The 13,899-nt window shown below is 55.0% G+C and overlaps 7 protein-coding genes across 7 annotated transcripts; 2 read left to right on the top strand and 5 right to left on the bottom strand.

Moving 5' to 3' along the window:
* Nucleotides 1–810: 810 nt before the first annotated feature.
* On the bottom strand, nucleotides 811–1,751 carry A1O7_03757 (phosphatidylserine synthase; the record flags this gene model as incomplete). The annotated part of the gene is made up of 5 exons (XM_007757774.1): nucleotides 811–1,182; nucleotides 1,244–1,425; nucleotides 1,477–1,488; nucleotides 1,538–1,575; nucleotides 1,627–1,751. The coding sequence occupies 5 exons, from the start codon at nucleotides 1,749–1,751 to the stop codon at nucleotides 811–813; spliced, it is 729 nt and encodes a 242-aa protein (XP_007755964.1).
* A 924-nt stretch (nucleotides 1,752–2,675) lies between these two features.
* On the bottom strand, nucleotides 2,676–2,970 carry A1O7_03756 (H/ACA ribonucleoprotein complex subunit 1; the record flags this gene model as incomplete). Its single annotated transcript, XM_007757773.1, has 2 exons — nucleotides 2,676–2,825; nucleotides 2,872–2,970. 2 exons carry the CDS (start codon nucleotides 2,968–2,970, stop codon nucleotides 2,676–2,678), a joined length of 249 nt encoding a protein of 82 aa, XP_007755963.1.
* Nucleotides 2,971–3,462: 492 nt separating this feature from the next.
* A1O7_03755 (threonyl-tRNA synthetase) lies at nucleotides 3,463–5,982 on the top strand (the record flags this gene model as incomplete). Its single annotated transcript, XM_007757772.1, has 2 exons — nucleotides 3,463–5,716; nucleotides 5,816–5,982. 2 exons carry the CDS (start codon nucleotides 3,463–3,465, stop codon nucleotides 5,980–5,982), a joined length of 2,421 nt encoding a protein of 806 aa, XP_007755962.1.
* A 524-nt stretch (nucleotides 5,983–6,506) lies between these two features.
* A1O7_03754 (uncharacterized protein) lies at nucleotides 6,507–7,666 on the bottom strand (the record flags this gene model as incomplete). The annotated part of the gene is made up of 3 exons (XM_007757771.1): nucleotides 6,507–7,094; nucleotides 7,145–7,585; nucleotides 7,643–7,666. The coding sequence occupies 3 exons, from the start codon at nucleotides 7,664–7,666 to the stop codon at nucleotides 6,507–6,509; spliced, it is 1,053 nt and encodes a 350-aa protein (XP_007755961.1).
* A 413-nt stretch (nucleotides 7,667–8,079) lies between these two features.
* A1O7_03753 (uncharacterized protein) lies at nucleotides 8,080–8,541 on the top strand (the record flags this gene model as incomplete). The annotated part of the gene is made up of 2 exons (XM_007757770.1): nucleotides 8,080–8,097; nucleotides 8,152–8,541. The coding sequence occupies 2 exons, from the start codon at nucleotides 8,080–8,082 to the stop codon at nucleotides 8,539–8,541; spliced, it is 408 nt and encodes a 135-aa protein (XP_007755960.1).
* A 743-nt stretch (nucleotides 8,542–9,284) lies between these two features.
* A1O7_03752 (uncharacterized protein) lies at nucleotides 9,285–10,445 on the bottom strand (the record flags this gene model as incomplete). Its single annotated transcript, XM_007757769.1, has 1 exon — nucleotides 9,285–10,445. The coding sequence occupies one exon, from the start codon at nucleotides 10,443–10,445 to the stop codon at nucleotides 9,285–9,287; it is 1,161 nt and encodes a 386-aa protein (XP_007755959.1).
* Nucleotides 10,446–11,036: 591 nt separating this feature from the next.
* Nucleotides 11,037–13,592, bottom strand: A1O7_03751 (uncharacterized protein; the record flags this gene model as incomplete). The annotated part of the gene is made up of 1 exon (XM_007757768.1): nucleotides 11,037–13,592. One exon carries the CDS (start codon nucleotides 13,590–13,592, stop codon nucleotides 11,037–11,039), a length of 2,556 nt encoding a protein of 851 aa, XP_007755958.1.
* Between the last annotated feature and the right edge of the window lie 307 nt (nucleotides 13,593–13,899).

Below are 13,899 nucleotides of genomic sequence, written 5' to 3'. Positions count from 1 at the left end.
CTCTTCAGGGGAGCGGGGTCCGGGCGTTCACGAAGATTTAGTGGGCTGCAGCCATAGGACAAGGTCGTCGCGTCCTAGTACGGTGGCGGCAAAATGGGATTGAAGCGGACACGAGCGCTTGAGCAGCTCTGATCTGCGCCTATACTGTGTTGATAACCATGGTGCTCTCATTGTCCTTGGATTGTAGCGCAGTTGATGATACACCCTCGTTCAAATTCGCACTCGAGCGATTTCAGTGGAACATCGCGCTCAGTCGATGGGCTGCTCTTCCAACCTGAGATCGAAAGTTCCGTCGAGGTATAGATTTGGTGCCTGTCAAGATCTCGGAATGACACGTATAGACCGCGAGAGTACGACTGCTAAGGGTTGCGGGGGCTGGGGGGGGGGGGGGGGAGAGCGAGACGCGTGGCCGATGATTCCGCCTTCGGAAATCTGCCACTGTTTGGACAGTTTAGAGAACTCGAAGGAAGGCGGCAAAGGCAGGACGTCTCAGAGAAATAAGGAGCTGATACCTCTACGACGGAGCGGTAAGAATCTGTAGAAGTAATGTGTCTTTGCTATCAGCCAGCGTCTTTGAACCCCCTGTCGTCGATGTCTGTGGCATTTCGTGTAATGCAGCCGGCTGCGGACCAACGGAGCACTATGTCTTGCCCGGGAGGCGTGTTGAACTTCATGTGCCTCGATCCGCTGTCCGCCATTCGACTTTGCTAATCATGGATAATTCCCGTGCGTAGGTTGATGTTCATCATCCTTCCTGTGTCTAAGATGCATTTGCTCCGGCTGCGTAAACGCTCTATCATCACCAGATCGTTATGGCTTCGGGACATGTAAAGTTCTGCTCGTCATCAAACAGCCATTGACGATAAACATCGCCGCTGCTGGGTGAAACTCCAACGCGGTCCCCGTAAACCAGGTGCCCAGAGGGAGAGTGTCGTGTATCAGGCCCAGAAAGGTGAAGGTGGCCATGACGCTCGAAGTCGTCAAGCAAGCGAACGGAATCGGGGTTCCCTCAAAGTATTTGGACTTTCCGGATTTGTCCTTTGGTAGCATTGCGACTGTTACGTTGAACCGTGCCAATCTTGTCAATCCACAGAGCACGTAGAAGCTCAGGAGTATCTGGTCGACAGAGGTGCGAAAGCCAATCGCGAAGCCAGCGGCTGCGGTAGCCACACCAAACGTTACCTGGAATTCACTTGTCAGGAGCCGAGTCCTATCAACTATGGACTTTTTGCATAATGCGTACCAAATCAGCCAGGGAGTCCAGCTCTTGACCCATCAGAGATGACTTCTTTCTCCATCGAGCAACTTTGCCATCGAAGAAATCGAAGAACAGGCCAAATGGCATAAAGGCGAATGCCAGCCATAGATTCGTCAGATCGCCAGGGTCAGAGAGACAGTATCGCATCGAAGACAGGACAGACATAACTGTGGCCGGACGTCAATGGTGGTTTCACTTAACAAGCGCATGAGACGTACATCCACAGAATCCTGGGCTAAGTTAGCATTTCTCCGGTACCTCACCATCTGAGCGACTCACCATTGAGTTCAGTGATCAGGTCGGCGAGATGTAGCGCCCTGTACAATATTCAGCTCTGTCTCACCCCAAGCCAGACCGTGGCTACCCACCTGATCAAACTAAAGTGCCCCGCGTCTTCCGATAGCAGCATTACCTGCTTCGATTGAGTCTTCTCCTCGGGTTGGCCCGCAGGCTCTTTGGGACCTGAGTTGGTTGTGCCCGTGCGCCTCGACATTTCTGCGATCACCGAGGTGCAGGGTTCAGAGGCAGTCAGGAAAAGATCTTATGGAAGGATCGGTTGGTAGGATGAGAGGGGAGAGGATGCAGGAAGATATACCCCCAAGTGGAGGCTACGTCCTCGTGCTGCGGCGAAAACAAGGCGACAATTGCGATACTGGGAAGAACCGCTGCAGTGCGCGAGTGTGACAGCACTCGATGATGAGCCGCTGGGTGGGCAAAAGGCCGGTTTACCGTGTGTCGTCATCATGCAGCAGCCGTCACAGCCTGAAAGGGAAGAATGCGACAGTCACGTGCATTCAGATCACGTGTCGAGGAAATGCTTATGGAAGTGTATGTCATCTGTGGGAGAGACTACTCACCACTGGTCCCTGTACTGTAAGAGTGTAAGAGCGACCTAGCTTTTCCATATCCATTTCTGCCGTGAGACACCAACCGAGTACAGATCCATCAGAGCGCATTTTCATGATGGATATCCCGTCCGAACGCCAGAGCATGTAGCCTGCAGAACCCAGGACAATCGACAGTCAAGAGACGAGGCTGCTGCAACTCAACCTCTGCCCCGACCTCTTGAGCCGAACCCGCCGCCCCTGGAGAAGCCGCCGCCTCGTCCGCCGGAGAAACCTCCACGACCTCCACCTCTGGGAGCACCCCGACCACCGCCAAACGAACCTCCGCCAAACGACCCTCGGCCTCTGGGTGCGCCCCTGCCTGGAGCGCCTCGTCCTCTAGGAGCACCTCGTCCACCTCTCATACCTCCTCGTGCCCCGGCTGGCTTCTTGACTCTTGCGGCACCTTCAAAACTGTGAGCGTCACGCCAAGTGCTTGAGTTGGGCGGTAACTTACCTGGTGGTGGTTTGGGCTTGGGCAGGAACCTGCTATGGTCTTAGCAATATATCCCGTTCCCACTGCATCGCAAACCTTACTTCTCCAAAGGTAATAGCTTGTCCCCGCCAATAAAGAACTTGTCACCCTTCTTGAATGATGTGGCTTGAATGCCTTCCTGGGGCTTGATCGTGAAGTAGACTTGGTTGATCGGCCCCAGAATCTCATCCACTTTTCCTATTGTTGTCTGCTTTGGTCAGAGAAGTCGCAATGCATTTGGCCACGGGTCGCACCTTGTTCTCGAGGTATATGGGGGCGTTAAAGTAGGGGACCTTGGTGTTGATGGACTCGCAGACCATCTCTCCCTCGGTGGCGTGCAGGAAGGTGCCCATTTCTGGCCCAAGTTAGTCTCAGCGTGGTCGCATCAGTACGTGAGATCTCACCGAGCACCTGTGCAGGCGGTCCGAAGCTCTGCGGTTGGAAGCCCCCGCGTCCTGGTCATCGTCACTCGTCAGTGCCATTTTCGCGGCGGCCGCCAAAGTGTGCGCGGAGAAGATTTTGGGAATCGAATTTACCTCCGCCCCTTCCTCCAAACGATCCTCGTCCTCTGTCACCACCTCTGAACCCGCCACGCCCTCGCGAATCGCCTCGGAACGACATTGTTGTAGCGGAGAGGAGTGGTTGCGGTTTGCGGTGCCAGCGTCTGGGGGAAAATAATTTTAAGCACCTCCAACTCGATGCGCGGGCGCGGGCTTGTTCGACGGCACGTGACGTTATACGCTCCCTACCGGCACACAACGAATACCATCATTGGTACCGCCATTACCCACCGACCCGCTGCCATAATATTCAACAGCCTCGATTCCCCGCTTAGAGACCTCAGTATGAGCCACCAGAAGAAAGTCAGTCTCAACCCTCACGATCTCTGGGGGGTCCTGAAAGGCGACAATATGAGTCAAAACGGTACGGCCGCCGGCCCTGACTCATCCTCCCCGCCATCACAGACATCAAAAAGACCTGTGAGCCCAACCTCTAACAAGAAACTCCCGAGCCGACCCAAAGAAATGTCGTCTCAAGCAGCGCCTGCGGCTCATCAGGCCCCAAAATCATTACCCGATTTCGTCCTGCAAAGAAACGAGTTCTTTGACCAATTGAAGAAGGAGTACGACCAAGAACTCGCCAGCAGGGACAAACCCGCAATTCAGATCAAGCTCATTCCCTCCCCCGGTCAAGAAACGACTGTCGAGGGCAAAGCATGGGAGACCACGCCCGGCCAGCTGTTGAAAAATGTCTCCAAAGATCGAGCTGGCCAGATTGTGGTCGCCAAAGTTGACGACAAACTATGGGACCTTGACAGACCACTGGAGAAGGACAGCAAAGTCTCTTACCTCACGTTCAGCGACTCTGAAGGCCGAGATGTCTTCTGGCACTCGTCCGCTCACGTTCTCGGCGAATGCGCCGAACACGAGTACGGATGTCGTCTGTCCCACGGCCCTCCCACAGCGATGGGTTTCTTCTACGACATGGCCCTTGAACCAGGCCAGGCCGTTCGCGAGGCCGAGTGGCCTAGCCTGGAGAACCGGGCGAAGAAGTTCACCAAGGAGAAACAAGCGTTTGAGCGTCTTGAAGTCTCCAAGGACAACCTGCGCAAGATGTTCGGTTACAGCAAGTACAAGATGCACTACATTGAGAAGTTTGTGCCGGATGGCGAGTCCTCTACGGTCTACCGCAACGGCACGCTCGTCGACCTGTGCCAGGGTCCACACATTCAAAACACGCGCAAGATCGAGTCTTTCAAGATCATGAAGAACAGCTCCGCCTACTTCCTGGGTGACCAGAACAACGACTCCCTGCAGCGCATCCACGGCGTCGCCTTCCCCTCGAAACAGCAACTCAAGGAATGGGAGAACTTTCTCGAGGAAGCCAAGAAGCGCGACCACCAACTCATTGGTCAACAGCAGAAACTTTTCATGTTCAGCAAAATGTCTCCGGGTTCACCATTCCTCCTGCCTCACGGCACCCGCATCTTCAATGCCCTCCAGGCCATGCTCCGTGACCAATACTGGGAAAGAGGCTACCAAGAAGTCCAATCACCCAACATGTACGACGTCGAGCTGTGGAAGACATCCGGCCACTGGCAACACTACCAAGACGATATGTTCCGCGTGCAAGTGAAGGACGACTCGGCTGACCCGATGCCGCTGTCGGACAAGAAACCCGACGGCAAGACCCCCCTCGCGGAGATCAAGGACAAAGACAAAGGTGTCTTTGCTCTCAAACCCATGAACTGTCCGGGCCACTGCATCATGTTCCGCGACGACGATCGCAGCTACCGGGACTTACCTTGGCGAGTCGCGGACTTTGGTGTCCTCCACAGAAACGAAGCCTCGGGTGCTCTCTCTGGGCTCACACGCGTCCGCAAGTTCCAGCAAGACGACACGCACATTTTCTGCACAAACGAGCAAGTCCAGGGTGAAATTGAGGCGCTTTTCGACTTCATGTCGCACGTCTACAGCCTATTCGGGTTCCCCTTCAAGCTCAAATTCTCCACCCGACCGGAAGGATACATGGGGACCTTGGAGGAATGGAACGCGGCCGAAGCGCGCCTGAAGCAAGCGCTCCAGAACTTCCGCGGCGCCGACTGGGAGATGAACGAAGGCGACGGCGCCTTCTACGGCCCCAAGATCGACGTGACCATCTCGGACGCTCTCGGCCGAGAGTACCAATGCGCGACCATCCAGCTCGATTTCCAAGGCCCGCAGAACTTCCGCCTCGAGTACCGCACGTCCGAAGGTGGCGACGCCAGCAGCCACCAGGCCGACCAGAAGACCGGCGACCGCGACCCTAAAGCCCCTGGCGTAGGCATGGCCCGCCCGGTCATGATCCACCGCGCCATCATCGGCAGCTTCGAGCGCTTCATCGCCATCCTGTGCGAGCATTTCGCGGGCAAGTGGCCGTTCTGGCTCTCTCCGCGGCAAATCCTGGTGATCCCCGTCATGACGGCGGCGGAAGACTACGTGCGAGAGATCCAGGCCATCTTCCACAAGGCGCGCATGTACGTCGACATCGACGTCAGCGGGAACACGCTACAGAAGAAGATCCGAACAGGGCAGCTCGCGCAGTATAATTTCATCTTCGGTACGTTCTACATGCATGTCTCTAGTCTTAGCCTCATCCCCCCCATCCTCCTTTCACTTGTTCTGCTCGTAGCCTAGCCTAGCTGACTCTTGGAAACAGTCGTCGGGGCCAAAGAACAAGAGACCCGCACGGTCAACATCCGCAACCGCGACGACCAGGCCACGCAGAAGATGGGCCAGCTCATCCCGCTGGAGAAAGCCCTTGAACGACTGACCAAGCTGAGGGACGAGAGAGGGCTCGAGAACAAGATCGATATGAGTGAGTAGGACTCGCAAGATCTGGGCGTCAGACACGAGAGTCGGGCCTTGCGTTTGAGGCATCTCGACTGTCGAAATGGGCGGATACCAAGCGTAGCAGGGGCCCTCAAAAGATGGTACGAAGACGCCTGTTTGGAAATTTCGGAGGCTTTATAGGCTAGAGGGGATGGAAGTTCAGTTTGAGGTAGTCATCAAGGAGCCGTGGGATGGGTGCACGTGACGGAGGGATTCGGGCATGGTGGAAGAGAAAGGCATAGGCGTACCGTAAAGCCTGACGAGTGTCGCTCGAAGAAATGCAGAAATACCCATCATCATTACGCGTGCTTGGAAGGCCTTTTCCACCCGGTAAACTCATTCCTTAACATTCAAGAGAGATGGAAGTCGCTCAGTTCCCACCTTAACGATGTACAACGACAAGATCATGGCGTGTACGAAAGAGCCCTAGTGGAAATTCCTGAATTTATATCTGTACAGAGTACATCCAGAATCGGTTGCATTCTTTCACCAAAAAACTTAAAGAGACATACACAAGCTTAGGCAGCCTGTTCAGGTGTCTCTCCCGCGGCGACAACCGGGACAGGCAATCCTCTCGAAGGAGACTGCAGAACCAGCGCCTCGTGCCTCCTTGCGCGCAGGAAATCAGACACCGCTCTTATCAGTATGAACCAGCCAATAATCATGAGGACGTATGATATCCAATCTGCACTCGTAAAGCCGCCCATACCGCTACGTTCTCCGGACGAGTCCGCCTGTCCATTCACAGCGTTGGGATCGAAATTGTGGCTGTTTGGATCTGGTGGTCCTGAGTTGCTGAACTGGCCAGGGTTTCCCGTGTCAGATGATCCGTCACCGGAGCCACTCATGTAGAAACCGTATTGAACCAGCGTTAAGCCCAGACCAGCCCGACTACCGTGTTTCGCGGCATGTGTAGTGTGGAGGAGATAAGTAAGCAGGAATCCGACGAGTTGGAACGACATGGAAATCATGCCATTCCAAACGAAGGAGAAAACGGAGCCGACAGGGAGGCCATCGACATAGACTTCATCCGAGGACATGCCGGGCGCGAGGATGGTGGTTTCCCAATACGGCGGTGTTGCATCTGCGGCGGCCTGTTCGTAGGTCTAAAAGGCAGTTAGTATCAGACATGGTGGAGTTGCACGCGACTACTTACGGGAGGCTTTTCCTCTAACTGTTCACCCCGTTCCGGCTTGGCGGATAGATTTGCGAAAACGCCGTCTGTGGCTCTCACGGACTCGGGCATGGGCCGAAATGCAGGCAATTCGGTGACTCGGCGCTGAATCACAGGTGCCGATTGAGTAGCGGGAGTAGAAGTAGTCGGAGGGGCGGCATCCTGCCTGCTAAGTCCCGTATCGACTCTCATCAAACGTTGTCTATCGTCGCCATCATTCTCTGCATCGGATGCCTCTCCATCGTCAAACGTGTCCTCCAGATGGTCGCGGTCGGTTTCTGGTGATAATGGATCTTGGTTTAGTAGGCGCCTGGAAGTGGGCGAGGACGCTCGGGATCGAAATGACGGTGGCGGTGAGGATGGGATTGGGTGACGCGAGTCAGGAGAAATAGGAGAGTCTTCATCGTGATCGTGTGAGTTCAGCTGTGGCACACCCGTTAGTCGATGAAAGCGAGATGTTGGGGATAGACGAGCACGCACGGCTTCATATCGTTGAGGGGCCATCGCAGGCCAGGCGCTTCTGTCGGTGTATCCCCACCAAGGTGTAATCCTGTCGGAGTGTATAAGAACGGCAGCAAGGAGGGAGAGTTAGATGAGGAATATGAGGTGAGTGAGGGAAATAGGGACCCCAGGCGATGAACGATGATCGAGGAAGGAACGAGGTGGAAGTGGAAGGGAGGGCGTGAGTGACACAGCCTCAGCCGCCCTCTCGGCCTCGTTGTGTTTGGGCCAGACGTCCTCCGGCGCCACCTACTAAGCCACTTCCGGACTAGCCCTGATGTGGCATCGTGAACGTCATTCTGGTGATACTGAAGTGAGTCTGCTACGAGTTTACTTGTACCAACACGAAGTGCTGGAGTACGGTACCATACTCTTTGCCCTCCTGATCACCCACAAGCTCGAACAGAGCCCTCGCAATGGCTGCCAATAACTCTGTGAGCACGGCCAAGCACCCTGATCCTGAAGCATTTCCACTGACTCTCCATCAGGTCATCCTCAAGCACTGGGCGCGAATTATCAAACAATGGCCCGTCGACCGAGTCCGCCCAGCGCACGTCCACTTTCAAAAGGTCATGCAGTCGCGTCTGCTGAAACTCCAGAACCCAGCTGCTGCTACGGCCAATGTAAAGTCCAACGATGCTCACGCGATACCCGTCGAGCCATTCAATGAACAGACGGAGTTGAGACAAGTCAATGCTCTTTACGCGCTGTTGGAAAACCGGTTCGAGAAAGAATACCCTATTCCGCAGCGAGTTCGGCACCCGAGAAGCAGTGCATCGCACTACGATGATTTGGTAAAGGAGCTGGATGAGGCTCCGAATCGATCGTGGATAACAAACCTGTGGAATCGTTTGAAAGGCTCTGTCCGGCTTCGATGAGCACGATGTGATGGACCATGACCGGAAGCGACTGAACCTTGTACAATTCTAAGCACCTTCCAACAAGTGGACGGTCACAAGGCCGCAGGCGCTCTCTAAATCCTGCTCTGAGCACTTACATCGGCTTGACATACCGGCTTAGTCGACCAGCCAATCGGCCGTTGACACTGTACCTCCACGGAAATAAACCGTCACGAATTTTGGCCTCGAGTTGCACGTGCTCGTATGCCCTCGACGGAGGATAGCGCTCAGAGGATATGTCAGTTCTGGCTCGCTTCTCGGAAGGAGCCGATCGTATGGGAGACATTCTTTACAATATCTGGCACTGGAAGCATCTTTCGAGATGCCTAGCTGGTGTGGCCACGACGTCAGCGCGAGCCTGGCTGCTGTTGAAATCGTGTCGCCGCCCTTGGGAGCGAAAACTCGAGGGCAAATTTGGATATGGTGGAGAAGTGGTGGGCGAGGTGTTGCCTAGAGGGTTTGGTGTAACGTGTTTAGTTAACAGATGACAATCCATGTAGGCAGGGCGAAGACTCCGACAAGGCATCGCGGTGAGATAGTCAAGAAAGCTGGGCGAGCTGTCTGTCACCAGGTACTGTGAACCTGCCTGTCCCAGACGAGAGAATCTGTTTCGGACTTGACCTACGCCGTCCTCAGCATGTACGGTATGTACGAGTATTCTATTTTGTGTGCAAGTGTCGCGCGACATCCGGCCATCCACATGCTGCGTGCCCCGTACATACTCATATCTTGCTCCCCAGCCTAGTAGCCCCCCCTCCTGGCGCCGTGTCCATCCCACTAACCCTCTCGTCCTCAAGACTGTCCGTCACGAATCTGACCATTTCATCCACCATCCGACTCGGCACCTCGTGACCGACGCCGTCAAACACGAGGTCCTCAAGTACGAGACCGGAGCCTTCGAACCAGCCTCCCTTCGCACTCGCCGTCTTGAGCCAGTCGACGAACGGTTTCGAGTGCGCATAGGGCACAAGCTTGTCTGCGCCGCCCGAGAGGTTTAAAATTCTCTTGTTTCCGAAACACCTCGTCATCACAGGCAACAGGACCTGCCTCTCCTCCTCGGTCAAACTCGTGTGGAGATACTCCTGGTCATTCCGCCACTGCAGGCCGGGTAACGACCAGATCAGCCCGGCCGGGTCATTTTTCTTGACTGCCTCGATTAGCGAGGGAGGGAAGTCGCTCGAGCCCAGAAAATCTCGGCCCGGAGGTGACGACGAGGTCCAGGTCTTCCGCTTCGACAGGCGTGCCCGGTCAGTCATCAAGCGTGTATAGTCGGGACATCCTATCGTGACGACGGCGGCCGAGAAGCGGGCATCGTGCATGAGGACGTGCCACGCCGCATGGCCACCGAGCGAGATGCCCAGGACGAGATTCTGCACGATCCGTCGTGCGTCGCTTGGTTCGGGAAAGATATACCCAGGCAGGAAGTCAAGGAGCAGCGAAGTATCCTGCGCCGTACCCGTGTAGCAAGAGAACATGTCTGAAGCGTGATGCTCGTTGCCGGAACGCCACGCCTCGTTCGCGATCGCCGAGACGAGCCGGGATCCGTGGTTTCTTTGGTCAAAGGAGACGGCTATCAGCGCCTTCCTCTGCTTCCCTGTGCTCGACTTTTGGTGCTTGTTCCACTCGGCAATAATATGCGCTGCGAATGGAGCCATGCTCGCTTGCGTCTGAAGTCGCGGGTGCAGGAGCCATAATACTGCGACATCGGTGACATCTGAGGGCATGTCATCGAGGCCGAAGACCGTCACCAAGATCCCTGCGATATGGTGTACGCATGATGACACTGCTTCCGGATGGGGAATTGAATGGGCAGTTGAGCCTCCGCTCTTTGTGGGCTGCGAGCCGTACGTGTATTCTACAGGGTTCGGCGTGGCCTTTGACATTCTGGGACGCAAGTGCAGGGCGTAGCAGCAAGTTGAAAGGAACTAGAAAATCCTGGGAGGGAAGTCTTCGAGTCGAGAATGAGGCATTGATGATGTGCCGCGGTTGTCCTCTTCCGGCCCGGTATGCGGAGAAGAGAACCGTGCCCATGGACTTTCTCCGAGGCCGGCGACAACGGCGAGGGTGCCGAGTATTGGCAGCGGTACATAAGTACGTTGTACTTTGTAACAATAGCCTTACTAGGTATGTTTGACGCGTCGTTGCGACAACATCGGCTCAACAACTATACACAGGTCAAGAATAAACCATTTGCGCACGTGAGGCTGCTTAGAAGTCTCCCTGGTGCGTCTCTATTGCTTCCGTGGTGCACACCAGTATCTTCTGGGAAAAAAATCTCTGACAAAGCCTCCAACCGCCACGGACAGATTTGTAGGGTATCTATCCCGCAGTCACTTCGTAGAAGTGCCATTGCATTTCAGGAAACTTGACTGTCCCCATACCCGCACTAACAGCAGAAAGCCACATGTGTTCCGCCTCGAACAGATCGGGAGCATCTGTTCGGAGATGTCGCCACCAGCCTCATCTGCCCGCCGTCACCTGTTGTACCTAGCCAGGGTATCCATGATGTTCTGTACATTCTGTTGTGACTGCTGTTGACCGACCCCATAAGCGGGCGCAACAGGCCCGTAACCATGCTGTGTAGCCGACTGTTGTTGGTGAGGGGGAAGCTGCTGGTGGCGAGCGACATTGCTTAGAAGTCCGGCAAGGTCAGGTGTCGGTTTACCATCGGGGGAGGCACTGTTTGGCTGAGAGTCACCAGGCTGTCGCAGGTTTGCCAGAAGCTGCTGCAGTGTCGGAGCAGCCGTGGCCGAACCGGGGGTTACAGGGGTCTGGGCCTGGTTCTGGTACTGAGCATTCTGGCTGTACTGGTATTGGTTGTGTTGTTGCGGTTGTGCAGGGTAAGCCGTTGGAGGGTACTGAGGTGGCGGGGCGTACCCATAATGGTTCTGTGGCGGATAACCTTGTGGCGGATGGTATGACTGCGGGCTTTGTTGCAAACCTCCTCGTTCCTTCTGTCGAGCGCTGAGGACAATGTCGGCGGCGACGCTGACATCAAGGTCAACGTACTCGTTGAAGCTAACATTCGTTGTCCCCTGGCTCCTGTCAAAAACTTGTAACGGGATCTTACTGTTGTACTGATTCGCTTGCACGAGTTTCACAACACCCTGGACACCTTCGATGATTTGACGTTTCACAACGGCGGAGAGAGGCAACCGAGCGCTGAGCCATATCGTAGACGCACGCAGCCCCTTGTTGCGGAAGCCTTGCTCAACCCAGTTGATAAAGCTTTGCGCGACAGACGGTTCAAGAATGAGGATTTGCACATCCGGAGCATCTCGTGGATCTCTTCGCGGCAGTGGCAGGGTAGCTTCCTCGTCATAACCCCCAGGAGGGGCTGGATATGGGAAAGCAGTAGTATAGGGCGAGTTCGGTCTTCCACTAGGACCAAAGTGAGGGCTCTGAGCAGGAGTCCGATGGTCTTCCCGAGAGCGATAGCCTCTTGCCGGAGACGGCGACCGTCTGTAGTCGGTTTGCCGACTGCGCTCGTCCCGAAAGTCACTGTAGTTTGGACGCTCAAACCGATCGTTCTGGCGTGCACTTCTCCGTTCGGGTGAGCGCGATCGACGCCTCTTGTTCCCTTGCTGCCCTTGCTGGTTCCTCGTATTCTTTTGAGGCTTAGATACCTCCAAATGTACCTTTCTGCCTCGTATCTCCACGCCTTGTTCCGCCTGGAGAGCTGCATGGCAAGACGAGGCCTCCAGGTATTGAACAAAACCGTAGGCCTGTTTGATTGAAATTTGAGCTAGTCTCCCATGCTTGTGAAAGATGTGGAAAATATCACGCTTGGTTACCTTCTCACTTGGTAAGTTACCCACAAAGAGACGAGAACCTGACGGAAATTTGTCCCATATCCCTTCTGTCACATATCGTCTTTCATCTTCAAGGAAAGAATCGTAGACTGCTTGGGTACGTGGCGTCCATGGTCTTTCCGCTGGGTCTGCTGATCTTGTCGATTCCGGGCGTTGTAACGATTGAGCAGGAGAGATGGTACCAACTTGGTTGCCAGGTGGAGGCCATGCGCCTGTGCCCGGGGCCTGCATAGGAATCGGCTGTGGGAGAAATGAGGCTGGGTAGGATCCAGCCGAGCCAACGCCATTAGCGTGTGTGAAGACATCAGGGCTCACAAGTTGGTGCTGCGCCTCTTGATTGACAAGCTGGGACTGTGCTTCTTGCGCTACCTGCTGGTATTGTCCTTGTTGGTCGGTGTTGACAGTAGGAAAAGCATACACATTGGAAGGATCCGTAGGTGGGGCTTGCGTCGGTGGCTTTGGCGGTAAACCTGGAACTGGCAACACTGATTGCGCTCCTTGATAAGTCAACGAAGCGGCAGTAGTAGGGGCAGAGACAGAGTCCGCAGTGGGGGCAGTGGAAGCAGATTGAGAAATAGTGTCCAGAAGCGACTGGTAATCTACACCACCTGGGTTTGACTGAGGTTCAAGCTTCACGGTGGGCTCTGAGGCAGACGAGCTCGCTGCAAGGGCGTTTTGCGTCTCGTTGTTGGCTTCCGGATCGGTAGTGGGCTCAGGAGCTGGCTTAGGAGCTGGGTTCAAGTCATCGTTGGTTTGCGATTCATCTCCGGCTTTGATGGGTTGATTTTGGGGTGGATTTGCATGGGCATCAGATGATTGTGGATGAGCAGAAGCATTTGCAAGTGCCGAAAGGAGATGTGCTTCGACGCTGGGATCATTCTGGGTCATTTGGCCGTGTGTGGATGGGAGCTGAGCAGGATCATCCAGACGCGCATTTTCCTCCTCGGCGCCTCTTAGGAAATTCTGGACGGCGTCCTGCTCGTCCGGGTTCGGATCATTGGGATCATTCTCATTCATGGCGAGAGCAGATTCTGAGTAAGGAGAGAAAGTCTGGTTATGCGGAATATTGTACGTCTCGGTATCATTGAAGACCGGATCCATCTGGTTCAGCAGGACTGGGATGGTGGAAGGTTCAGGCACGTGGACCGGACGTGGAGATTCGGGCGTCTGATCTCTACCAAAGCATTGAGCCTCGGGCAGGGGGTCTGCATCAGTCATGACGAGGCGCAGGAGGCAATGCAAGTCATGTTAGAGTGAAGTAAAGAAGAGAGCTGCCTGGTGAGACTGGCGAGGCGGGGCAAACGCTGGAGAGGTCGGACAGTCAAGGGGAGTCCAGCGACACCGACGCGCCACAAAGAAAGAGGAGAGGGCAGGAGACTTCGATCTGAGATTCAGGATTGTGATGAGATTGATGTTTAGACGACGAAGAAGTGATGCGACTAATTGCGAAAGCTTTCGAGAATCCGAGCAAGGCGCAGGAAAGGCAGAACTCTGCGAAACCACGCCGCCAATTTTCGCCGGAGAT

Source organism: Cladophialophora yegresii (genome assembly GCF_000585515.1).
Source record: "Cladophialophora yegresii CBS 114405 chromosome Unknown aczIN-supercont1.3, whole genome shotgun sequence".
Taxonomy (NCBI): domain Eukaryota; kingdom Fungi; phylum Ascomycota; class Eurotiomycetes; order Chaetothyriales; family Herpotrichiellaceae; genus Cladophialophora; species Cladophialophora yegresii.
Note: the sequence above shows the minus strand (reverse complement) of the source record. Positions and strands in the feature narration are given on the sequence as shown.